We start from the raw sequence: 27892 nt of genomic DNA, 5'->3' as shown, positions 1-27892 counted from the left end.
TTTTGAAGTGTCTCTCCGTGAATCGCCATCTTGAAGCCCTTACTGCTCTCTTCAGGTTGCGTACTACGCCCCTTGTTGATAAAAAACGACAGTAATCAGCTGTACGATTAAAACCTTTCTTTTACCACGTAGGAAAATAAGGAGCCAGGACGCTTTATATAAAAGCTGTTGTAACTGGCTAAAACCATGCAAAAGTATGAGAAGTTGGAGAAGATAGGAGAGGGTGAGTAAATGGATTGTCTGGCCTGACCGGCTGTGCCTGCGTTAGAGATTTATTAGAATGTTTACTGTTATAACAGAGGTTACATCGGTTGACAATCAGTGAATTACGCTTTCGTAAGCATGTGTTAAGATTTAAGTCCAAGCTACAGCTAGCTAGTAGCAAGCTCATGCTGAGATGATGGTGCACCCGGCTTTAGATCAATCAGAACAGCGTTTGCACACCTGCTAAAAGATGAGATCGCTTTTGTTCAGAGAAATGCAGCTCTTGCGTTGATAATATCTGATAATAAACTAATAGATCGTTCATTGCAGCACCATTATCACGCGTCTCTGCTTCTCACTGAGCTGTTAGAAGCTGATTTATATGAGACGTGAAGTGTGTCTTCCTCTAGGGGGCGCATGGAGGCTCAAAGTCGGCTTTTCTCCGTTGAGTTACATTCAAAACTCAAGACGATTTTTATCTTATTTTACACTTAATATATTAATTCAAAAACGTTTAATTAAATTGGTAGTCAAGTTATACATGAAAATATGGTAATCTTCATTAAATCATAAAATATGCGCATACATTAATAAAACCGGCCGTGATTGGTCCATCCTGAAATTACCACGTGACAACGCTGTTTACGTTATTCTTAGGAAGCGTTCTGGACAATAATTTACTTCTGTTGAATACACGAAGAACGTTTCATATCCATTGAACTGCAAATTAAACAGCTGAGAATTTAAATATAACAATTATTTTGTAAGTTTTTTTTAACGCTAGGCCACGCCCATTTGTATTGGCCCGTTTTATTCTAATTGATATTTTGCCAACTCTCAAATTTTAATTCTACAGTGATTTAGTTTTTTTTTTTATTAATTCTTAGAACTCAGACTGCCATGTCGAATATTTTATTCCCAGTTTCTTTAATGCATTTTGTGCTCGGTCACCAGGTACATATGGGACAGTTTTCAAGGCTAAAAACCGAGAAACACATGAGATTGTGGCTCTCAAACGAGTGAGACTGGACGATGATGATGAGGTAAGCAGAGCTCAGACTGCTGGGGGTCAAGTCATATTAAAAGCAAATTGTCACATTAATTTTTAATCCTGCTACAGGGGGTGCCGAGTTCAGCATTACGAGAAATTTGCCTCCTGAAAGAACTGAAGCATAAAAACATTGTAAGGTGTGTTTGCTTTTATTTTTTAATTAATTGCATATTTAGTATTTTTCATAATACAAAATAAATGTTGTTATTTAATTAAATTAATATTTTATTTTTTATTTTTCTTGGATTTATTGCATTAAAAAAACCTAATTAAAATGATTGCATTCAGATTATTGCAATAAGAGCATTTTTATTTCTTTTGGATTTAAAAAAAAAAATATTGCACATTTAATATATTTAACTATATGAATTTTTTTTTCATAAGGATTTTGATTAAATAGAAATTGTGCAGCTTGTTTTATGCTGCTTTACAACATGCAAAATAAATTGTTAATTAATAAGTACTTGTGGACTTTTTATATTTCTCTTTTTTTTATTCTGTCATCTTTAAAATTACAATTATTATTTAAATTATTATTATTGTTTGTTATTATTTCAATACATTTTCCTTCTCTTGGATTTTGAAAAATTATTGCATGTTTGATATATTAAGTATTTAATGCCAGGTCTGGTTGGTTGCAAGTAATGTTAAGTATGTTTTTGAAATAATCATTTTAAATGAATTATCAATATAATAAAATGGTGATGAAATAAAAATGGTGTATCAGCAAGCACTGCTTGATCTTGTAGGTTGCATGACGTCCTTCACAGTGATAAGAAGCTGACGTTAGTGTTTGAGTATTGTGATCAGGTAGGAGGAAATTGCATCATTATATTTATCCTGATTCCAGTGATCTCGCTGTTTAAACGAGTCTTAAAATCTAGAATGATTTTCATTCAAAACAGGATTTGAAGAAATACTTTGACAGCTGTAATGGTGACTTGGATCCAGAGATTGTCAAGGTTTGATTTGTTTTTTAAACATTTTTCTATATGTATGAAACCCTGTGAAGACTATATGAGAAGATGTTTGAGATATCAGATGATGCAGATTTAATTCTTCTCTCCTTCCAGTCCTTTATGTACCAGTTATTGAAGGGTCTTGCCTTCTGCCACAGCCGAAATGTTCTCCACCGAGACCTCAAACCACAAAATCTGCTCATCAACAGAGTAAGCAAATGACCCAAAGCGCCTGATTTTGAATAATTTGTGTCACGAAATAACCTGTAGGTTTGCATCGTATATGACCTGTAACATTTGAAAGATGAATTATGTTGTTCAAACAGATTTTGTTTCCTGATTTCTGCTGTATTCTCACAGACACCTTTCTGTGTTGTGTTGTTTTCATCAGAACGGTGAACTGAAGTTAGCTGACTTCGGCTTGGCCAGAGCTTTTGGGATACCTGTACGCTGTTATTCTGCAGAGGTAAAGCGCCACAGCTTCAGATGCAGCGTGGTGTTTTTCAGAGTCTCCCTGTGTTCCTCACCTCATGTTGATTGTCTTCAGGTGGTGACGCTGTGGTACAGGCCTCCAGACGTGCTGTTTGGTGCTAAGCTATACTCTACCTCTATTGACATGTGGTCTGCCGGGTGTATATTTGCAGGTAGCAATGGCTTCATTTAAAATCTTTTTTTTTTTTCTTGTAGTATATGAACTTATTTTTCTGTATTATTTTTGTGATTTTTTTTTTTAGAGTTGGCAAATGCAGGACGGCCGTTGTTTCCTGGTAATGATGTGGACGACCAGCTGAAGAGGATCTTCAGATATCCTTTACACTCAAATTTCTGTTGGGTTTATACATTTGGATTAAACTGTGAATCCTGAGATTAATATATATATATTTTTTTAAATCTTTTAATTTGTTTAGTTTAAAATTTAATTGAAATTTTATTCTGTTGTTGTTGTTTTTCAGTTTTCAGTTCTATTATATATAATCATATTATCATAGTTTTTTTTATTAGTTTTTACTTTCATATTTTTAATCTTTTCATTTAAGTTTAGTTTAAATTTTAATCGAAATTTAATTCTGTTGTTGTTGTTTTGCTGTTTTCAATTCTATTATATATAATCATACTATCATAGGTTTTTATTAGTTTTTATTGTCATAATTTTGAATCTTTTAATTTAAGTTTAGTTTGAATTTTAATTGAAATTTAATTCTATTGTTGATTTTTTTCTTTCTGTTTTCAGTTCTATTTTATATATATATATATATATATATATATATATATAATATACTATATAGTGTATATATATATATATATATACATACATACATACATACATACATACATATATACATATATAGATATATACACACACATACATACATACATACATACATATTTTCACTTAATTTGAGTTTAGTTTAAATATTAATTGGAATTTAATTCTATTGTTGATTGTTTTTCTTCAGTTTTCAGTTCTATTATATATATATATATATATATACATCTCTCTATATATATATATATATATACATCTCTCGTCCCCTTGGAATTATAAGGTTATATCTGACATTTTTGTCAAAATTGAGTTATTCACATATTTTTATTCTGTGACAATTTATTTACATTATGTGATAGATTTTTTAATGTTGTGTACATTTTGGGACTTTTTATTTAAAAAACAAAAAGGTTCTATCTACACAGTTGAGTGGAATGCAATATCTCAAAACTACTCGGAATGCAGATTAAACCTTATAATTCCAAGGGGACGATGTATATATATTACTTTTTATTAATGTCCAATTAGTGATTTCAATGCTTCAACTAAAAAAAGGAAAAGAAAAACAAAAAGAAAGAAAGAAATACTGGCTTGGCATGTATGTATGAGCTGATTAACTTTAACATTTTGGCACGTTGCTGGGAACACCGACAGAAGAACAGTGGCAGACTATGAATAAACTTCCAGATTATAAGGTACAACATTCATTCGCCTAAATGCTGGCAGAAAGATTTTCATTGCAAAAACAGTGCAGATTATAAGATTTTGCACACAAAAAAACACGAGGATATGGTGAGAATGTTCAAGTAAACCAAACATTAACATTGTTTTAAGAAAAACTATTTTGACACAAATTATTCTGCATTCTATTTTAATCATTTAAATATCTATTTTTATTTTGACAGCCGTACCCAATGTACCCAGCTACTACGTCACTTGTGAATGTCGTCCCGAAACTTAGCAGCACTGGCAGAGACCTACTACAGGTAAAGGATTTTCATTGTGGTAACAGTGAGTTTACAGTTTTATGCTTTAGCTGGATTTTTCTGTGTTTGTCCTGTGCAGAATCTTCTGAAATGCAATCCAGTTCAGCGAATATCAGCAGAGGAAGCCCTACAGCACCCTTACTTTGCAGATTTCTGCCCACCCTAAATGTCAGATCCCCTTGACATTGTTTAGGAACACAGATGGGCCAGTCTTACCTCGTGAAACCCCTTCAACACCTCCAGCGTTCAGTTATCTTTCAGTTCCAGTTCGGATCACACCTGCTATAGAGGGACCCTGAAACACTCCTCCCTCTACATCTTTATGATAACTTGGTAATAATGATATGATTATGATTGTGACTCTGTTTAATGCAGAGTGTGCATTACCACTAGTCTCCAAATATTTATATTATATTTATATTAATGTGGTTTTAAAGGGATAGTTCACCCAAAAATAAAAATTCTGTCATCTACTCACCCTGATGTTGTTCCAAACCTGCATGAGCTGTTGAACAGAAAAAAAGATATTTTAAAGAATATTGGTAACCAAACCATTAACGGTAGCCATTGACTTACATGGTATTTTTTTCCATACTATGGAAGTCAGTGGCTGCTATCAACTGTTTGGTTGCCAACAGTTTAAGCAGACAGAAATTTCATTTTTGAGTGAACTATTGTTTAAACTTTAAAAATGCTGATCCAGTGTTGTAACCAAAATTTCACTAGACCTGGCCCTACACGATTCATTTAGTTGCCAAATGTGCTTCATAGATCTTTAACGGTTTACAAAATGCTGCCGTGAAGACTACTAAAAGCAGCATTTTCTTTTTTATTTGTCGAAGATCAAACAGTATAATTTAATAAGGTACAGCGCACATACTTGATTTAGCTTGTTATGATATGTAGTATTTAAAAAAGTTACTTTTCCACTTAAGTTTTGTGTTGTGCATTCAGTAAGGGTATGGAAATAAGTGTAGAATTGTGCGACTGTCATTTTGCCATTTTGTATGAATGAGATTTTAGCAGCCATTTTAAGCAATTCTGTAACTGTTTTCAATTAAGTTTTTGTTCTTTTTTTCCTCAAATAATTTCAGCAAATCTTGTAGTATTGCAAGTTATCTTTTTCAATAGAATACACTGATTGGACATAGCTTGACTCTCTGTATAGAAAAGGAATTGCTTCAAAATAAAAAGTTGCTGATCATTTACTCATCCTCTGGTTATCCAAAATGTAGTTGAGTTTGTTTATTCATCAGAACAGATTTGGATAAATTTACCATTCCATCACTTGCTCACCAATGGATGCTCTGCAGTGAATGGGTGCCGTCAGAATGAGTGTCCAAACAGCTGATAAAAACATCACAATAATCCACAAGTAATCCGAAAACTTTATCCATCAAGACATTTTTAAACTGTTCAAACTGTTGTTTCCAGCTAAAATACCAGTCCATAATCTATAGTAACACTTCCTACAGTGAACTAGTTGTCTCGTCTATCAAGAGAGATGGACCTTTTCACTGGAAAAAGTGTGGATTATGGATGAGTATTTCAATGAAGCAACAGTTTGAATTTAAAAATGTTTTAATCATGGAATTGTGTCTTACACACATCTTTTTGCTTCTGAAGATGTTAATTGATGAACTGGAGACGTATGGATTACTTGTGGATTATTGTGATGTTTTTTTTATCAGACATCATTCTGACGGCACCCATTCACTGCAGAGGATTCATTGGTGAGCAAGTGATGTAATGCTACATTTCTCCAAATCTGTTCTCTTGAAGAAACAACGACATCTACATCTTGGATGGCCTGAGGGTGTGTAAATTATCAGAACATTTTCATTTTGAGGGTGAACTATTACTTTAAAAAAGTATAGTGGACCACAAGATTTGCCTTCAACAGTATGAGCAATAGCTATGTGTAAAAGAACAATGTTTTCGCAAGGCCTCATATCTGAAGTACTCATATTTCAGTGCATGCCAGTGTTGTCATTACACTACATGTGATGTTGCACATGTGTACCTTACGGAAGAGTCGGGGAAGATGGTCCTGAAGTCTGTGAAACATAGGATAAGATTTAAATTTAGCCTCATTTTTGCTTTGCATTTCTCATCCGCTGTAGTAGATGTACATTGTTAGAAAACATAATCAACATCACAAATTTCAGGCCTTTTGTTGTGATGATGTTATGGATTTGAAGCAGGCCAACTATATTTATCTGAAACCCGTTTAGATTGCATTGAGATAGTGAGTGGTTGCATTTTTCTTTTCTTTTTTTAATCACTGTGTGAAAATGCTTTTATTTATTCATATAGTATGTTATAAGTCAATAGGCTTACTTTTTAAATTAGGTTGACTTGGAGGCTCGGTAAGGGACCATTCCTGACATATTTGGACAGATCTTTCATGACAAGCATTCTGTTTGAATACTAAACTGTTTTTTTTTTTTTTTAATTATAAAATATATATGTTATTTGTTACAAAAATAAATGTTGCTACAGTGCATAAAGGATATCAGCAACAGGTTCGTAAGTAATAATGTGTGAGAACAACCTGCTTATGTTTCAAGGATGTAGCAGAACTCCAAACCTCCATTAAGTTATCACTGATTATTATTTTTCATGGTGTACTTTGATTATCTGCAAACCATATGTAAAAATTGTTTGAAGAATTCTGCACCAGTCTATTAAAAATGTTTTCTCTAAACAAAAAGTGTCCAGCATGAGTGAAATCAGGATGGGCTGTTGCTCAGACGTTAAAGTTAAAGGCTATATGTTAAATCTTAAATTTAAGGTACTTGACTTCGCTTCTTTAGTGTTGAAATCTACAGGAGTTTCCAGCATGGTTTGCAGTCTTCTGTGGGATCAGGATTAAATCGGCTTCAGAGATTTAGTCGGACCTGGAGGTGGCGCTGGAGATGATCTTGCTAAGCTTTCTTGAATAGAATATGATTGCGTGGATCAAGGGTTTGTCTTTTTTAAATTTTGTACCTGTACCTACTAAAATTTCAGGTAATGCTATGTATAAATAAAATTGCACAAGTCATTGCATGTTCAGTCATTTTAAACACATTTTAAAAATATTTTAATTGTGGCTATTGTGCACAGGTAGATTCAAACAGCCAGAAAATGTACTAATTATAATCATATTCCATAATATCATCTATAATGAAAAAAACAGATTCATGCATGCAAAACATTTTATTCGTCAAAAAATGACTTTCAACTAGAAAACTTCTTTTAACAACTTCCAAAACATGAAGGAGAAGCCCTGACATTTGTTCATGTTTGCTTCCTTGTATAACATATGATAAATGAATCCTTTCTCTTTTTTGGAAAATAATTTGTTTCTTTATTGCGTATTCACCAAATCAAATTCTGTGACAATTACAGATCAATATGAGCTGAAGAATGACACAGTACGTTTGCACTGTGCAAACTGTGCATAAAAGCAGACTGCATTTAAAAATCAATGGATGCTGTTAAAGTAATTTGACAATCTGACAAATGAATCTTCCATTGTAACATAAAAACTACAAAATCAAACCAGTAGAGAAAGAGTATTTACACAACTGATGACCAAGTGATGCTCAATTAAATTTCCAGCTACAATGTCATTTAGTTCAAGTTTAACAACATAAACTTTGTGCCCACTTTAGACAGTCACTTACAAATGCACGCAGCAAGCTGTAACCACTCAAGCAGTACAAAGGTTACTCACATCTTTAAACTGAACTATGCCAGAGTTCACTGATGCAACTGTGAGCCGTTTCAATTTGATCCCGTTCATCTCCTCACCATGAAATAAAGAACTCATTCTGGATAGTTTAGAGGAACAGAAACAGCAGCAGCAGTGATTTTCTGGTTTTTGTAAGTCAGTCTATTAAATGTCTGTCTGGGAGATCAATAGTGTTCTCGTGTGGCCTCGGGATCAATATTGACACCACTAGTGCAGCTGGGCCATCCAGACCAAATTATGATGAACAACCCTGCAGTACAGCACACGTTTAGATATGGGGCGTCTGTTGCAATTACAAACATACATGTATACATAAATGTCATAAATACCAAAAGCCAAAGGTTCTCTCACAGCCACATTTCAAAAAGATTTGTTGTATATTACTGCATTGTCTGTGTTTTAATCCTTTAATGGCCCCTCGTGTGTGGAACTGTCATTAAACAGAGTAAAATGTCATAATGGGCCACAATTCTAACATGGATGGCATTTAGTGCATCTGGAGGAAATAATCCATTAATCTGCATTTCAAAGATGATAGATGAAAATGACAGAAACTTATGAATATAGACTGAAAACATTTGAGGTGACTAAAAGCACTGCAGATGTATGTCTAAGTGCATCATGACTGTCACCAAATCACAACATTTTCATTGCAATTAAGCATGCACTACTTTAACCTTGTCTCTCTCTCTCTTTCTCTTACTCTCTAGCTATTAAAACAATAAGTCATTACCATTGTCAATATACAGCAATATGTATTGCCCTGTCCGTACAAATACTGGTTTACATAATAACATTATAAAAAAGAAATACAGAAAACAATATTTAAAAAATCATATTTTTATTTAATATTTATTATTTTTATTCTATTTTTAATGATATCAATAATCATTTGTAAGCATTTAAGTGACAAAATCATGGGATATTTAATAATATTTACTATGGTTATGTTATATGTAAAACATTTTGGGGTTAAATATTGATATAGATTTCTAAAAATTCATCTAAATACACTGAATATATATAAATAAATATATTCATCTAAAAGTCATAAAACTTCATAAATATACTGTAAATGTTGTGATATTTATATAAATTATTAATATGTTATTATTAATAAAGTATTGCTTGCTTGATGTGTTTGTAGTGTAAAATAAATAATGTTTTTTACTGTGTAGTCAATAACCAAAACTAAAAACCTTTTAAAATGCTATATAAAAATATTTTTACTTATTTGGGGCAACATTTCTCTCTCTCTCTCTCTCTCTCTTTCTTTTTGTTTGTTAAAATCAAACTAACATACATTTAATAATAATAATAAAAAAAAAATATATAAAAAAAAAAACTACAAATGGCAAAAAAAACAACACAATTACTCAAACTTTAACCAAAATTAAAAAAATAAAAATTAATAAAAACTATAGATACTTAAAAACATAAAACGAACAAAAAATTTTAAAACAACAAATTTATAAAATTTAAGCTAAAGTGACAAATACCTCATTCAAAATATTAGTAAGAGCATATCAGAGATAGTAAAATAACGCTGCTGTGCAAACATCAACTAGAAATTGAATTAATGAATTATTATTAGCCTAATAAACTCAAACTCGTTCCCACCACACGCCACTGACTGAGCCATACACGACCACCACATGGAAATGAACTGCATCCTAATAATGACCCAACTGTAGGCTTACGGATTTTTAGGGGTCCTGCGTTTCCTCCGGGAATTGGGGGAGGAGATGGTTCTGGAGTCACGTGTCTGCAACCCATCCGTGCCGACCCTTTGTTGTTTAGATTTTAGGAGAGTAGAATCGCGATATTGCCCCGACGCGAAAGGATAGCAAAGAGACCCGAGGACGAACGATTTCTAAAGGACGTTAAACCGTCGATACGCGTCGCCTTTTCCTCACAACTAGCAACACAGACGCGCTTGAGATGCACACAAAGACGGAACGAGAGGCGTCCGCGAGCTCTTATTGAGACGCGCTCCAGCTCAACAGCGAATCGCCGCAAAATGTGCTTGTGATCGAAATGCACGCTTGTTTTTAACCGGAGGGATGCTCATAAGGCTCCGTCGGCCTTCCTGGGACACAAACACGTTTTAAAAGGGATATTTTCCGCATCCTCCACAGCCTGCTCGTCTTTTGTTCCCCTGCACCTTTATTTAACAGGTCAAAGAGGAGAGACAGAGACATCATGTTGGTGGGCACCGGGCTTGTAAGCTGGACCCGACCAGAACTGTCTGTGTTCTACCTGCTGACCATCATCCTCAGCCCAGCTCTGGGATCCGTTCAATCATCCAACCCGCAGAACACTGACTGTGTGTCCGGCAAAGGCAAAGGCTGCGTGGGTACGCGTTCACTATTTAATATGTTGCATGAAAACCAAAGCATGCTCACTTTGTATCTTTGTTGCAGATATTGCACATTTGTTGAAGATGGAGATTCAAGCATGGCCTCTGGAGGCTTACGAGATGCAGGCAGTGTAGGGATGCTAAAATGAAACTACCAATGTGTTCCTGTCAAATAAACTGATGCATGGGGCTGTTTTGAATTGCGTGCATGTATTACCTCGCCTTTGAATGGTTTTGCATGGGCTCAAGTGAAGCATCCATCTTTTGATGCACCAGATCAGGTGAGACAATATAAAGGGAAGCGTGAACCCCACCCTATAACATCACTCTCATCAGATCAGGGGGGACCACAAATTCTCTCTTCAGCTAAGGAAAGTGCTTTCTATATTTTTTTTTTATTTATAACTTTGCATATGGTTGTTCTTTTATGCACAAGGATAGGCCAATTATTATGTTTTAAGCCACATGCATGCGGCTTGGGAAGGCAACAGTAAGCCCCGCTGTCCGTACTGTCCCGTATGGCGACCGATGGGGGGCTTTCAGGCTCGAGGCCTGTTTGAAAAGATGTTCTGGTCTTATTTACAGTTTTGTATGTCCTTTAGAAACATGTGTTCATTGTCCTGTAGATTGGATAATGGATGTTTCCAAGCGTATCCAAGTAATTGTCTTAAAGATTAGTGGAGGTAATGCTCTCTCATGGTAGTTGAATTGCAACATCTGGTGATTTTTAGGTTGTAGGCTAATGTATAAAGCTTTAACTTGTTTGTTGGTAAACTTGGATGGATATAATTGCACATTTGAATCCTGTTGGCTCTACTTTGCACCTGAAGACCTTTTACACACTGACTGCATATTAAAATAAGTAGCGGTTTAAAATGTAACCTTTTAACACAAAGCTCCTCTCTGTCTTTTGGGTCATTATATATAATGTAAACTCTCCAGATGGACGCCTTTTCCCCTCGCTGTCTTTCTTTTTTAAATCCTGACACCCTTTTTGTCACCTAGAATTAATAGAAGGAAAAGCAGCTGACAATAGCGGCCATTGTGCGCCAGTGTTTTCAGATTCAAAGCTCCAGGCACCAGTGGTTTAATCAGTGGCTGTCCTGCATAAGCGCCGGGCTGGTTTTGTAAAAGGCAGGAACACAATGGAGCAAGTCTCAGGGGCATCCGAATTGCCCTCAGCAGTTGGATAGTACTGACCACAAGCAGAAAAAGCACCTTCTCCTTAGTGTCACTTATTCACTAGACGTGCTGCTTTGGACCGCTGCGTTAATGGTGTTTCTTTTATTAAAGAGCCTAATGCAGTGCTGGATGTATTTTGGCAAGTTGACAGTGTTGCGAACCTTGGAAAAAATGCATTTAATTGTCATGTTAGTCTTTGCATTTTATATATATTAAAAACCCAGATATGATTTCTGTATTTATGAAGTTCCTGGAATTTGATCCTGGATCTCAGTTAATCAATATTTGTGCTTGCATCTCTGCTTTCATGTCTTGCCTTTGGTTGTCAGCAAATGATAAATTAGAATGCAATTATTTCACCCTCATTTTTAGATAAATATCAAATTGCTTACCTGATTTAGAAGAGTAGTTTTGCCTCAGGAACTTGATTTTTATATTGCATTGGTGATGCAACATAGTTTGGAAGTTTGTTTAGCGTACCAAAGGAACAAAATATCCTTTTGAGTGAAAGATACTAATATTATTGTGATCTGAACAATATGCTAAATTAAATAGGAAAATGAAAAAAATACTTCTGTAAATTACAGAATTTTAATTAATAACACATTGGGCCAAATATTATATTAGCGTACTATCAAGTGACATTCATTTGAACCAAAATACTGTTGGTTCATTGACATGCAAAGTGTTTTCGTATCATTTTAAATTTAATAGGCCAATTTATTTTGCTTTCCTAACCAAGTATGGATACATAGTCATTTGTTATTTAATCATTTAATATTTAATTTTTACACATATTTTACTCCATATATTTTTGGAATAAATATTAACATAAATGTCATTAATACAAAGTATAATACTTATACATTATACAATAGAAGTCGATGTGCATGCACACCATTTCAACTCTGTGACCCATAATGACATCACCGTCTGACCTTAGCAAGAGAACAGAAACTTTACTTGTTCACTTTAAGTGTATCTAATCTCTATCTAATCTATTATTCTTTAAATAAGCCTTTTGAATTTTGGATAATGTCGTTACATAATGTGTTTTAAATGGCATTTACTGTTGAGTACATCCTGTGCTCTTACCAATCAGAGCTCTAATCTTTGTGTGATCTGGACAGACACGCTGGCTCATGAATGGAGAACCTCTGAAGCTACATAGAATGATTTCTTTAAGTAGTCTTCAGCCCATTTCCAGACCGCTCTTGAAACACACATCGCTCACAACACAATGCGCACGCATCTGAGAATATCAATTGACATGCATCCACCGTTTTGTATTCAAGGTTCTAAAGCAAGCCTGGATATGAAAACCCAACTCTTATACTCATCAGTCAATTTAATGGCCTTCCATTGAACAAACTGCCTCTGAATCACTCCAGTGCGAGAGGGATGCTTTATGCACAAAGCTTCCCCGTAGTCCATAGGTCTGAAATCAATGGCGTCCACCGTGACAGGGCGAGGGGTCGACTGGAGGGAAGCGGTATTGCAAAGCTTTGCATAATGCATGTGTGCATGCAGCGGGCGCTTGCGAACCAATTTAAGGCAATATGTTCACCCTGTGTGTTGTCACGCTATTTTAGCCCATCCTTGGTGGCTTGCTGTTTTAGACAAAGCGGATTTAAGCTGAAAATGAAAATAATAAAATAAAACGAAATAAAAATTATTATTTTAACAACTATTCACTAAAAGGTTCTTCTGAGAACCAAAAATGGGGCTTCTATGGCATCCCTGCAAAAAAAAAAACCCTTTTGTAACCTTTATTTTTAGAAGTGTAGAGTCACAGAAATAATGAGAGGATTGTTTTCAATCAGGTTCCCCAAACACTTCCCTTTCTGCCATTGGTCACGATGAACAGATAGCTCCGCCTCAAATTTGCACCATTGGTTGAGCCCGTGTTGCCATGTGGAGCTGGTCGGAAGGCTTCAGCAATTGTTTTAAAAATGTAAACTTTACTTAGATTTTACTTAGATATGCTTTGAATTTAAGCTGAAAGGGTTAAGCAGATAAAAGTTAACAGTCTTTAACTAAGTGGAAAAATGTCCTTTAGATTATAAAAATCTCCTTCACACTAAAAAATGTTCCTAAGGGAAAATAGTTCTTCTATAACATCCCTTAAAAAAAGAAAAACCTTTTGTAACCTTTATTTTTAAAAGTGTAGAGTCACAGAAATGATGGTTTTCAATCAGGCTTCCCAAACACTCCCCTTTCTGCCATTGGTCAGAAGAACACATAGCACCGCCCTCAAACTCACACCATTGGTTTAGCCAGTGTTGCTATGTCAGAATGCTTCAACAAATGTTTTAAAAATAAACTAATGGTTTACTTAGATTTGTCTTTATATATTAAGTCTTTATATACAACAAACCAGTAATGCTTGCTCATTTAAGATTGCTCATGTAACATTTTGCGTCATACCATACCAAGGTGTGTTTTGGTCCTAAAGGGCTTAACTCTGATGTCATGCTTGTGGATTCTGTCAGTTGCACACCAGCGTATAATTAAGAGGCAATTATTTTAAGCAAGCCCTTCACAGATGGTGCCTTCAAAGAGGCCCAGCCCACAATTACTGCCACCTACAGACACTGCCAAGTGGACCATGCTGGCAGGCCTTTGTTTCCTTCTACATCTGTAGTTACACCATCACTTTAATGGTTAAAGTTCTGCTGCGTACTTCAGAAGAAGCGGTTCCTACCTCTAGTTGATGCTTCTGGTATATAGGTTGTATATATAGTTGTGGTATTCTTTACCACAAGACTATTACTTGTTGGGATTGCGGTGAAACACTTTTAAGATGTTAGAAGATATATTTCTCCAAAGAATTCACTGCCAAACTGAGGTTAAACCAAGTTTATCACTTTAAATCAATGTTACTAACCATCTTGCTGATCAAAGCGGCGGTGGTTCCTGACCACTAGACTGTACAAACGTTGTACTCCTTCACAGTAATGGCTGATAGCTTCATACCTTTGAATGTTTGATCTTACAGCATTAGACTAAGAGATCCGTATCACCGCTTGTTTGATCTCAAAGACCCGACTGATCTAATTATAACAGTACAAGTCGACTGCAGTGGATTCTGGTTGGTACTCATTAACAACAGCTCTAGTCGTCTGCTCTCTTTAGGATGTTTGCCACTGAATGCAATGCATTCCCGGTCATGATATACATTTTGCTTCTTTGAAGTAGCTTTAAGTGTCTCTTTTAAGTGTCTCTCTTTAGCTTTACCCATCACCCATCTTTGTGCTCTAACAGTCTTTCTCTGCTTCTTAGTAAGTGTATTGTCTTTTTTTGTGTGTGTGACCCTAATATGCCAGAGGCAAAGAGGCACTACAGAATGGAGAAAATGCATATAATGCTCTCGTCCCTCTCAGCAGTTTACAGTTGTACAATTAAAGCACAGCCCGGAGCACACGCTCTGAGAGATTGGGTTACTTCATTGTTCTTAAAGCACGTTTAAGCTATACTTGAGTAGCTAGTTAGAACTATGTATCAGAGAAGTGAGATGTGTGTGTGTGTGTGTGTGTGTATATATATATATATATAAGGTCACATGACAATGACAACATGACGAATATAGAACATTCAGATTACATTCATACTACACACAATTATATAAAGCATACAAAAAAACATACCCATAAACACAAAAACATACTTCTATATATGTGACCCTGGAGCACAAAACCAGTCTTAAGTCGCTGGGGTATATTTGTAGCAAAAGCCAACAATACATTGTATGGGTCAAAATTATAGATTTTTATTTTATGCCAAAAATAATTAGGATATTAAGTAAAGATATATATTAAGTAAAGAAAATATATCAAAACTTACTTTTTGACTTAATATGGACAACTTTAAATGCAATTTTCTCAATATTTAGATTTTTTGCACCCTCAGATTTCAAATAGTTGTATCTTGGCCAAATATTATCCTGTCATAACAAACCATTCAGTGGAAAGCTTATGACGGGTTTTGTGGTCCAGGGCTCACACACACAAAAATTATATATATATATATATATATATATAGTATAATATATATATATATATATATATATATATATATATATAGAGAGAGAGAGAGAGAGAGGAGAGAGAGAGAGAGACGAGAGAGAGAGAGAGAGAGAGAGAGAGAGAGAGAGAGAGAGAGTCTCTTGCTTACTAAGGCTGCATTTATTTGATAAAAAATACAGTAAAAACAGTAATATTGTGAAGTATTTTTCTAATTTAAAATCATTGTTTTATATTTTAATATATTTGAAAAGTGTAATTTTTTCAAAGGTGAATTTTTAGCATCATTACTCCAGTCTTCAGAGTTGCATGATCCAGAAATCAATAATATCATTATCAAATATCTGATATCAATTCTTTTGTTGCTCATTGATATTGTTGTCAGTGTTGAAAACGGTTGTGCTGCTTCATATTCTTTGGAAACCATCATAAATTTTTTTAGGATCCTTTGATGAATAGTAAGTTCATCAGAGAAAGGGCTTTTGTCTAATTTTTTTGTAACATCTACTGTCACTTTTAATCAATGCATCCTTGCTAAATAAAAGTAATAATATAATAATATATATATATATATATATATATATATATATATATTTATATATATTTGTATGTGTGTGTGTATGTATGTATGTATTAATATAAGTTTGCAATCTATAATTGCATGTAAAAGTTTTTTTTCACCCAACTCTTTCCACATGCTGTGCTGTTATGCTGTTTTCGCAGCGCTGGACTCCACAAGAATCCCTGCTGAAAAGTCATGCTTGAATTTCCATACTGGTTCAGGCTGGTTCATGTTGCCGGTCTAGCATGGTCATTAAAGTTTCATTTGCATAACATGGCAAAAGCAGCACAGCTCCCTTTAGACTTATATTTATATGATACTTGCATTGAACTTCTTTCAAAAACAGCTTCAAATGTGTGAAATGTTATAAGCTGCTGAAGAAGGAGAAAAGTACCTAGCATACGATGCAGTTAAACGTCCTTTAAATGGGAACGAGGACCCAAAGTCAAGCTGTAACGTCACAGCTTCCTCCTTTTTAATAAGAGACACTTTGCGGGGTCTATTGACCCATTGAGGAGATGAGTATCGACTGGTCTTGAGCGGATGAGCTGTTTGGCTGCAGGCAATGGACTGATGTCCTTATCTTTCAAACGGCATTGATTTCCGTCGCTGCTCTGATTATCTTTGCGCAGTGTGAGATCTGGGTCTCCCCTCTGCCCCATTTCTACTCCACACACATTGTGCTCTGTTTGTTTGGAGATGTACAGTTGGAAATGGGTCGGTTCAGATGAGAGACGTTTAAGGAATGTCCCATGAAGGAACTAGGAGTTGAATGAGGCTATATATATAATTCATTACCATGGTATATTTGAAAGTATCAGGATATTCCCATTTGATACCATCTCTCAGATGTCGCATTGTCCTATATCATATTTCTTGTTTAATGCATCTATGTGTCTTTATGTATGCTCATGTTGATGCCATGTGTCAAAGGGTACGAGACAAGAAGTGTTGTTTCTGTCGTGCAGGGGCCCCATAATAGGGAAAAGGTTTTTGCCCTCTTCCATTTTTTATTTTTATTTATTTATTTAATTTATTTATTTATTTTGCATATTGCACTTAAAAGATTCAGATCATCAAACAAATTTTAATAATACACAAAGATAACCAGAGTAAATACAAAATGCAGTTTTGAAATAATGATTTCATTTATCAAGGGAAAAAAGCTATCCAAACCTGCCTGGCACTACGTGAAAAAGTAATTGCCCCCTAAATGTAATAACTGTCTGTGCCACCCTTTGCGGCAACAACTGCAGTCAAGAGTGGTGATAACTGACAATGAGTCTTTCACATCACTGTGGAGGAATTCTTTGCAGAATTGTTTTAATTCAGCCATATTGGAGGGTTTTCGAGCATGAATGGACCATTTAAGGTCATGCCACAGCATCTCAATCAGATTTAAGTCCAGACTTTGACTTGGTCACTCCAAAACCTTCATGTTGTTTTTCTTGAGTCGTTCAGAAGTGGACGTGCTGGTGTGTTTGGGATCATTGTCCTGCTGCAGAACCCAAGTGCGCTTGAGCTTGAGATCACAAACTGACGGCCGGACATCTCCTTCACGATTTTCTGATAGAGTGGTCATGGTTCCATCAATTATGGCAAGTCATCCAGATCCTGAAGCTGCAAAGCAGCCCCAGACCATCACACTACCATCACCACCATGTTTGACTGTTGGTATAATGTTCTTTTTATGAAATCTGGTTTTACGCCAGATGTAACGGGACACACACCTTCCAAAAAGTTCAACTTTGGTCGCATCAGTCCACAGAATATTTGCCCAAAAGTCTCTGGGATAATCAAGATATTTTTTGGCAAATGTGAGACGAGTCTTTGTGTTCTTTTTGGTCAGTAATGGCTTTTGCCTTGGAACTCTCGCATGAATGCTGTTTTTGCTCAGTTTCTTTCTTTTTGTTGAATCATGAACACTGACATTAATTTAGGCAAGTGTTCTGGGTTCTTTTATGACCTCCTGGATGATTCGTTGTTGCGCTCTTGGAGTAATTTTGATAGGCCGGCCACACCTGGGAAGCTTTATAACCCTTCCAGACTGATACATGTCAACTATTTTGTTTCTCATCTGTTCTTGAATTTCTTTAGATTGTGGCATGTGTTGCTCTTTAAGCAGGCTTCAGTTTATCAGACAGGTTCTGTTTAAGTGATTTCTTGATTAAACAGGTCTGGTTGTGGCAAGTGAAGTTTAACTCAGCTTTCTAAAATGATGTGGTTAATCACAGTTTTTCATGATTTAAAAGGAGGGGGCAATTAATTTTTCACGTAAGGCCAGGTAGGTTTGGACAGCTTTTTTTCCCTTAAATAAATGAAATCATTTAAAAACTGCATTTTGTATTTACTTGCATTATCTTTGTATGTAATATTAAAATTTGTTTGATGATCTGAATCTTTTAAGTGTGACAAATATGCAAAAAATAAAATAAAAAACAAAAAGGGGGCAAAAAACCTTTTCACGGCACTGTAAGTGAGATATGCATTAAAATTTGTTAATGGGAGAACATTCTGGTAGTTTAGTTTTTTTTTTTTTTTTTCAAAATGTTCCCCCTCCTGTTCTGAGTCAGAAATCTCCACTTCAGTAATACTTAAAAACACCTAACTTTACAGTTTTATTTCTGTCTATATTCTGAAGAGATTTGTTCATGTATCATTTGTGTAGTTTCTAGAATATTTTATTCCAAAAAATGAGGTAAAAAAGAATTTTCTTCTAGCTGTTGACAGTATTTTTTATGATAAAAAAAGAGATATCCAAAATCACCAAAAAGAAACAAGACTTTTGAATCTGGCTATATAATATGTGCCATATTTAATGGCATTTATCCATATTTTATCATAACATTTCAGAAGACTTGTAATACAAAACATTTGTCTTAATGTACTGTTATTAATCAAATGTGCAAGTATGGTTATATATATTTCAGTATTATTTATATATAATTCACCTGTTGGTTTCTTGCCTTAAGAACATTTTATTCCTAATTGCTTTTAAAACTTTTATCACATTTATTAGTGTACTCCGGCTGTGAAATCCAGCTCACTCTGACAGTGTTCTTATTATCAGTAGTCTGTTCCCACAGGTGCCAGACCCAACACATCATTTATCACAGCACTTTAACACCTCCACAGATTAACCTCTCATCTCATTTAAACAGCCTGATTAATGAACTTCTCTTGTCTGAAGTCTGTGCATTGGTTTGATCTGGAACACTTCATGTCGTTTCTGTGGCCGCAGCATTCGAGCAGTTTTCCAAATGCACGCGCGGCTCGGCCGAGAGCCAGGAAGCGTCTGTAGTGGCTTAGAAGTGTCTGCTCCTCATTAACGGGCTGTCCTTCGCCTCGTCTCATCTGCCTGCATTTACACGAGGGTTACGGCTGCCCGCTGCCCTGCATTTGCATGGCCAGTGACCTGCTTTGGGGTGCTTTGTTCTTAATTTAGGCTATATGAAATCTTCATTCATATCCTGAGGATAAGAGCGAGAATTGTTGTCATAAGCTGCTTTGCTTGCTTTGAAGTGCTTTGTTTACATAGATCTATTTAAAATGAAGAAAAATGAAAACATTTTGAATTCCATTCAAAGTAATATATGCCAGATTGTCCATTGTTTCCAAGGTATATTTGGGTTTTTAAATATATATTTTGTGGAAATATATTGTTCCAAACCTAAGGTATTTTGACTTCTTTGTCAGTGGGGTCCAAAACATTACTGGAAAGCAAAACACTGAGACATTTTTCAAAATATCTTCTTGTTTGTTCCAAAGAAGAAAGAAAGTCATACAGGTTTGGAACAACGTGAGGGTAAATAAATAATGACAAATGCTTCATTCTTGGGTGAACAATTTCTTGAACCCGGTTTCAGAGGTTTGTCAGTCCCAGCTGTGTGTCAGATGGAGGATCTGGCCTTGCTTAATTTCTGTTAATAGGCTTCAAACTCACAGCTAGCGGTCTGAAATATGAATGACAGCTGTTGGACACATGCTCTGTCCAGCTGCTTCCTGGGCAGCAGTCTGATTTCAGATCAGTATGTTTCACAGCTTTGATAATGAGTGGATGAAGCTGAATCTGGACTAGAATTTTAACTTTAAATTAACTTCCTGATTCCAGATTTAGAAAGGTTTTATGGTATATGGGTGAACACTCATATGGACCCTCATTAACACAACATAACCACATTTAGACTCGTTAAACAGACATTTGTTGGCCACCTGAACTATTTTGAGGGGCCACCAGTGGCAGTTCAGTCCTGAAGAGGCAAGATAAAACATGCAATTCTGAGAGTCACCATGACCTTTTTTTTTTTTTTTTTATTCTTCGGGCATCCATAGCTTTTTGCTTGAAAAGAAAGTTAAAAGAAACAAGCATACAAGTAAAAATTGTTTCATAGCTTGAAAAATTATCAGGACCAACAAGTGTGTCAATATTTGGTGTTTAATCAGTGTCTGTTTTGTCTTATTGTCAGATCTGTCAGAGAAGAAGAGCGACCTGCGAGTGTGTGATGCCACCACGTGCCGTTACAATGGCATCTGCCAAAACAACGGCGGTGACATCAAATGTGTATGCCAGTTTCAGGTACACATTTTACATCTTTTATTTATTACTTTGTAATGCTGTTCTGTTTTTATGAAACCAGTCCTTCAGAAAATTTGCTGAAACTGCTCACCCTCAGGCCATCTGAGATGAAGATGAGTTTGTTTCTTCATCAGAACAAATTACATCAAGCATTACATCACTTGCTCTCTCTGCAGTGAATGGGTGCCGTCAGAATGAGAGTCCAAAGAGCTGATAAAAGTATCACAATATTCCACATGACTCCAGTCCATCAATTTTGTGACGTGATAATCTGTGTGTTTGTAAGAAACAAATCCATCATTTAGATTGCTTCTGGCTAAAACACGAGTCCTCTATCCAAAAATATTGTTTTTTTTTTTTCAGTGAAAAAGTCTCTTCTGAATCAGGAGAGAAATATGCACAGAAAACAGTCCAAAACAAAATCTGGATTTTGATGTGAGAGTAAAACTGAGAAGGGATTTTTTTTTTTTTTTTTTTTTGTGGATGAAGCATTATTATTGATTATGGACTTGTATTTTTGCCAGAAGTGATTGTTTACAGTTAAAAACATATAAATGATGGATTTTTGTTTCTTACAAACCTTCAGCTTTTCACTTCACAAGACATTAATTAAAGAATTGGAGTGGTGTGGATTACTTGTGGATTATTGTTTTTATCAGCTGTTTGGACTCTCATTCTGACGGCACCCATTCACTGGTGAGCAAGTGATGGAATGCTAAATCTTCCGAATCTGATGAAGAAACGAATTCACCTACATCTTTGATGGCCTCAGGTTGAGTCCATTCTCTGCAAATGTTCATTTTTAAGCGAACTATTCTTTTAATTCACAGCCTATCATGGACTTATTGCTGGTTTGATGGCTTCTGTCCACTCTTGAAAAAATCGTTGAACATTGTGAATTTTCTGTGATTTGACCTTCAGGAAATCACTTAAATCATAACACTGAATCGATGCTTTAGCATTTACCTGCATTCATTTCCCCCCTCATTGATCAGTGAGCCATTTCAGACATATTAAAGTGAAAAATCTTAAGTGGCTGAACTCAATACTCCTCTCACATGTATTGTGTTTGCCGCAGTGCACTAAGAACTATGTCCCTGTGTGCGGTACAAACGGAGACACCTATCAGAACGAGTGCTATCTGAAACAAGCAGCCTGTACCCAACAGAGACCCATCTTTCTGGCCTCTGAGGGCCCCTGCTATCCTGGTGAGTCCAGACCATCTCCTCCACTTCCTGAAATGAAAACCTGACATCTTCTGTCGTAGTTCATATTACACTGACTGTGCGTGTTTTAATAGAACAAGTCACAAGCATTTCCTTTAAGATGCTGCAACAATCAGCACTGGTCTGAGATGGGAATATTTTGGGGTGGCAGGTATAAAAAAATATATATATAAATTGCAGATTTAGATGCAGATACAGATTGCATTTTATACATTAATTAAAAAAAATAAATATATATATATTTATGTGACTAATGCACATCATCAATATATTTATTCAAATAAAAGTTAATTTGATTGGATTTTATTTAGACTAAATTTTTGATTAGACAAAAATTGCCATCAAGAGACATGAAGATGAACTACTTTTGCAAGTTAGATTGATTTTTCTGAGGTCCAGAAATGCTATTTTAACCTCCTGTGTATATGCAGAGGATTTATATTAGAGACTCTAATGAGCAGTGTGATCTGATACATAACAGCCTTTATTTTTAGCTCTAATTAATCTCCTGATTACTTTTCATCCACAAATTACATGCCATGGCTCATAATAATTTGATATGCATGTTAATAATACATAATACAAGGACTTTGCACTGCTGCTACCGCTGTATGGAATCTAGACATATATTGATATATTTATAAATGGAAAGTTATAATTAGTCCTACTTGTTTCTTGTTCCAGATAGCAGCTCGGGATCTGGAGATGGAGGTTTGTTTTCTTTTCCTAATATTTTTTTCTGACCCTAAAGCAGCAACGGTAATATCAAGGAAACTGAAACGTGGTCATTTCTAGGATTTTGACCTACAGACTTCAAATTATCCCAGAAACGGGTCACCTCCCATCACTCCGGAGCGCTGTAGATCAGCCAAAACATGCCATCTGAGGTTATTTTTAGCCCCATCATGCTGAAGTTGCCAGTTCTGTGATAAAAGGGTGACCTCGCGCTGCGCTGGGTTTGAACCTCCTCTGGTGCGGGTTTTAAAGATGAAGGCCGCTCTAGAGCTGTCATTACTGCAAATTACAGACCACTGCAGGAACGCAGCTCAAGTGCTGCTGAGTATGTACTCGCTCAGTGGCCACTTCTGAAATCTGTGCTATGCCACTGAGTATTTTTAATCGTTTTTTACAAAAAAAATAAAGATTATAATAGATAATAGAAATTTTTGTCTCATTTCTCATTTTGAAGTGCCAGAATTTCTCTATTTTATTGTATTATACAATTCAATAAAAAAAAATTATATATAAAAAATAATAAAGATTGATAAGGAAAACATTTATATTTATAATAATAGTAATAATAATAATATAAAATTTTAATTTAAAATGTATATTTAAATATATAAATGTATAGTTACAACAGAATTTTCCCTTAGAACTTAAAAAAAGTTAATTTTTCAGTACAGTTAGTAATTTTGTATAACAAAAAAAAAGTTTTACTTTTTTAATTTTACATTAATTATATTTTTATAATCATGCCAAGCTTTTTAGAAAATAATTTCTAAAAGTTTTTTTATTACCTAAATGTTTCTATAATTGTGAATTTCATATTTCAATTTCAAGTTGTTTTCTTTTTTCAAGTATTTCAAAGTGCCTTTAATTAAAAATCAGCCAGATTTGATCATTTATGGTTAGTGCTGTCAAATGATTAATCGCGATTAATCGCATTCAAAATAAAAGTTTTGTTTACATAATATATGTGTGTGTGTACTGTGTATATTTATTATGTATATATAAATACACAGACATGCATGTGTTTTTATATTAAATATATTTATATATGATATAAATTATATGAATATACATGTAAATGTTTTCAAAATATATACTGTATGTGTGTGTATTTATATAAACAATAAATTTACACAGAAGACACACATATTATGTAATCAAAAACTTTTATTTTGGATGCGATTTGACAGCACTATTTATAATCAAATGGACAACTGTGAAGAACAAACAGGAGGAAAACAGATATGCATAGTGTTCCTCAATGTTAATGAAAATGCTTTAATAAAATCTTTTTTTTTTTTTTTTTTAATAACCTTAATTTAACTTGTGTTATCACTGTCTTACAGAATATGAAGGATCAGGCACAGATTCAGGCAAGAAAATCACAAAATGCAGCAACTGCAAGTATGGTGCCGAATGCGATGAAGACGCAGAGGATGAGGACTCGTAAGTGCTGCATTCATTCCTTTATGATTTCTGCTTATGTCGTCTTGCCAGATTTATAAGAGTATCCGGGAGTTGTTAATTAATAAGTCTTGTGCTTTTTCATGCCAGCTTTTTTAAAGTAATGAATGTATGAAGTTTTATTTTATTTTTTATTTTTTTACAACATTGGAAACAACTGCCATTGTGAATAATGCTGGAAAGAATTCAGTTCTATCAAAGCCAAGAAAATAACATTACTCCCATGAGACAGGGAAGCGTAGCTAAACTTTTTTTATCAAAAGTTTTTCTGCCTGGTTCATGTTACTTTTGCATTTTCTTGCCAAGCGCTAATGAACAGTATGGACTAACTCCAGGAAGCACTGTAGCTTCCAAGGACATGAGATTCAGGAGCCCAGGGACAAAAGAATCCTACGTCAGCTCTCAAACACTCACAGCTAATTAGAGTAACATTACCTCAGCCAGCAGGGGGAGACAATTACACAGGGGCCGTGGATTGATTTAGTATTGATGTATGGTGAGATTTACAGCTAATCTTATTAGTGACAAAATTTACCAGCCATTAAAACGTATAGTTGCTTAAGTATCATTGATATGCTCTTATCGTGTATCGTTTTTATTAATATTTTGAATTCGATTTTGTTTTCTATTGTCATTTTTGTTTTTAGTTTATTTTTTGTTGTTTTAGTTCTTAATCTTAATGAAAATGTTGCCTTGACCTCTACCAAAAATAAAGTTGCTGTTTTTATTTGATTTAATTTTAATTCAGTTTTTTTTTTCAGTTCATGTTTATTTCCTTTAAAGTTATTCAGTTTTTTTTATGGTTTTAGTTAATTATAATAACGCTGATTTATTGAAGCCCATTTCCACCACTGCATAAAAAAAAAAAAAAAAAAAAATGGAATTTCAACATTTTATCTCAAAATTCAGATATAAAAATGTCAGAACTGTGTGATATAAACAGAATTTGCAAGACGTAAAATTGCAGTTTGGAGAAAAATAAATCTAAGTCGCAAGAAATAATCTCAAAGATCAGACCAAATTTCTCACAATTAATATCTCGCAATTCTGACTTTTTAGTTTAAATCTCACTATTCCAAAAACAAAAAAAGGAGATTGTGATTTTTTTCTTCTTCTCATAATTCAGACTTTTCTTCTCAGAATTGCAAGTTTAAATCTCACAATTGTGAGATTTAAACTCGAAAGTACAAAAGCCAGAATTGTGAGATAATTCTTTTTACATTTTTTTTTTTACATTGCAGCTGAAACAAGCTTCCTTTCTGGAATATTCAGGGCTTTATCGAAAACATTTGTTACTGTTAAAGTGCCTGTTGTACCAGCAAAATGTTTGGCCTTTGAATAATTCACAGCACAATTGAGGCTCAAAGCATTTAAATCGGTCTGTCCTTCTTTTTTTAATGTTGCAGCTGTTCGTGTAAAATCGACTGCAGTGGGCACAATGAGAATCCAGTGTGTGGCACAGACGGAAACTCCTACTACAACCCCTGCCTGGTGCGAGAAGCATCCTGCATGAAGCAGGAACAGATTGATGTGAAACATTTAGGGAGATGCCCAGGTCAGATCCTGTCACAGTCACAGCACTGCAAATAATGTATCAAGCCATTTTTTTTATGTGAGATTTTAAATGATAGATGTCTACCTAAGCCTAAGTGTTTGTTTTTTATCATTTAAATAAAGACAAAGCTAAGAAAACTGAAGCTGGACTTCCCTACAAGCCAGAATTGATTGGTTAGTATACTCCTAATAATCTTCATCTTTTAAACACTTCCATTATGTGAAATATTTCAGGGTGAAAATATCTAATGAGAAAAATCAATGTTTTTAAATCTGCTACCTTGAGCAATGGAGTTTAAAATCGATTGTTGTGTTTTCAGACCCAGCAAAAGCTGGTGAAGGAAAAGGATACGGCTGGATGCCCGTTCCCTGCACGCAGGACTACGCCAACTTCTGTGCTCATGGCCAGTGTGAATTTAATTTTGGCATCGCCTCCTGCCGGTGAGCGCCTGGTATTTGGTTGCACGGATCTGTGTGCATCCTTCCAGGTTTTCATTAAAAAATGACATTTGTTGGAAAATGAGTTTCAGAAGGTTTCTTGTATTTCCACAGGTGTGACTCAGGTTACACAGGAACACAGTGTGATGAGATCGCTGACTTTAACATCCTGTATGTGGTACCCAGTGGTCAGAAACTTCATTATGTGCTCATAGCTGCTATCATTGGAGCCGTGCAGATCGCCATTATTGTGGCAGTTGTCATGTGTATTACCAGGTAAGAAAAAATCTAACATATTGCACTACAATAACATTTGGTTTATTAAACAAAAATGTACATTTTAACATCTTTTGAAAGCATGCATGACAGTAATGCATTTTCTTAACATTGATGAAATTAGACATTTGAGCTAATTTAAGATTTATATTAACACAAAATGTAACTAATATATATATATATATAAAATTGTAATTATTGCTATTATTTATGGCTATATTTTTATCTTATTTTATTTTTTCCAGGAAATGTCCTAAGAACAATCGTGGAAGACGGCAAAAGCAGAACTTTTCATCAAGCAACGCTGCAAGGATGATGTAGCTTGTTTTTATTTTATTTTTTTATACTTTTTGTACCGAGTGGATTACAGTTTTAATGTGCTTTTTTGTTTTGTGCTTTCTTGACTCTGGACAATAAGGTTATTATCGATTAAAATTTTCTTTTATTATGTTATTGGATGGTGCCTTATTGTTTTCAGGACATTTTAGGTACTTGATGTCAGTGAATGATGTCACTGTCAAATGAATGATTAAAGCCAGCTCTTTTTGTCGAGTTTTTTTTTTTGTTTTTATTTTTCCTTTAAATTGTGTTACCAGGTTTTTTCACGTATTGTTAAATGTAACTCTCGGCACACAAACTGTACCACAAAAACGGCCATCCTCTAGTTCCATCGAATGTGCTTCTTTACTGAAAATATTAACTCTGGACTGTCTTTAACTGCCCCCTTTGAATTGATTTTTATTTCCTCAAATCAAACATAGCTGAACACCAAATTGAATTGGACATGAACAAGTTTGCCGACGAAGTGATGACGTTTACAGTTTCTTTAGAAGGGAATTCCAGAGAATGAAATGCAACGTGTTTGACTAGCTAATCTTATCAATGTTGAAATGTTTGTAGTTTTTATGTTCTAATGTTATCGGTGTTGTTAATGTTGAAACGAAGATTATTGACTTTAATTTAATTCTATGAACTGCATATCGCATGACCTGTGAAACTGTGTCCAGTGCTGTAGATTTAATAAAATTTAATTCTCAGTCTTAAAGATATTTTTGTTGCCTGTACACATAAACACGGTGTAAAGCCAGTTGCTAAACCTTGAGTAATTCAGATTTGGCTTGTCCTAAGTAATACGATCTCTCTGAGTAATCTAATTTTAAGAATCCAGTTCAAGTACTTTGTAATTTGACATGTTTAAATCATTAGCATCATGCTCCAAGACATCAGGTTTGAACCACTTTGGACGCCGTTACAATTTTACAAAATATCTTAAAGGGATCATTTACTCTCCTTCA

At 34.8% G+C, this 27892-nt stretch overlaps 2 protein-coding genes across 2 annotated transcripts; both read left to right on the top strand.

The window, feature by feature from the left end:
* Nucleotides 1–10: 10 nt before the first annotated feature.
* LOC109050000 (cyclin-dependent-like kinase 5) lies at nucleotides 11–4990 on the top strand. The gene is made up of 12 exons (XM_042752131.1): nucleotides 11–223; nucleotides 1159–1247; nucleotides 1325–1392; nucleotides 2005–2065; nucleotides 2161–2217; nucleotides 2329–2424; nucleotides 2606–2680; nucleotides 2762–2858; nucleotides 2949–3018; nucleotides 4116–4176; nucleotides 4387–4467; nucleotides 4547–4990. Exons 1-12 carry the CDS (start codon nucleotides 187–189, stop codon nucleotides 4631–4633), a joined length of 879 nt encoding a protein of 292 aa, XP_042608065.1. The 5' UTR covers nucleotides 11–186; the 3' UTR covers nucleotides 4634–4990.
* A 4980-nt stretch (nucleotides 4991–9970) lies between these two features.
* LOC109050339 (tomoregulin-1-like) lies at nucleotides 9971–27642 on the top strand. Its single transcript, XM_042751553.1, has 10 exons — nucleotides 9971–10562; nucleotides 20798–20907; nucleotides 21986–22115; nucleotides 22818–22844; nucleotides 24212–24311; nucleotides 25736–25884; nucleotides 26007–26057; nucleotides 26204–26324; nucleotides 26436–26597; nucleotides 26843–27642. Exons 1-10 carry the CDS (start codon nucleotides 10409–10411, stop codon nucleotides 26916–26918), a joined length of 1080 nt encoding a protein of 359 aa, XP_042607487.1. The 5' UTR covers nucleotides 9971–10408; the 3' UTR covers nucleotides 26919–27642.
* Nucleotides 27643–27892: the final 250 nt, after the last annotated feature.

Source organism: Cyprinus carpio, chromosome B24 (assembly GCF_018340385.1).
Source record: "Cyprinus carpio isolate SPL01 chromosome B24, ASM1834038v1, whole genome shotgun sequence".
NCBI lineage: Eukaryota > Metazoa > Chordata > Actinopteri > Cypriniformes > Cyprinidae > Cyprinus > Cyprinus carpio.
The sequence above is the reverse complement of the archived record's forward strand: the minus strand, read 5'-3'. Positions and strand labels throughout refer to the sequence as shown.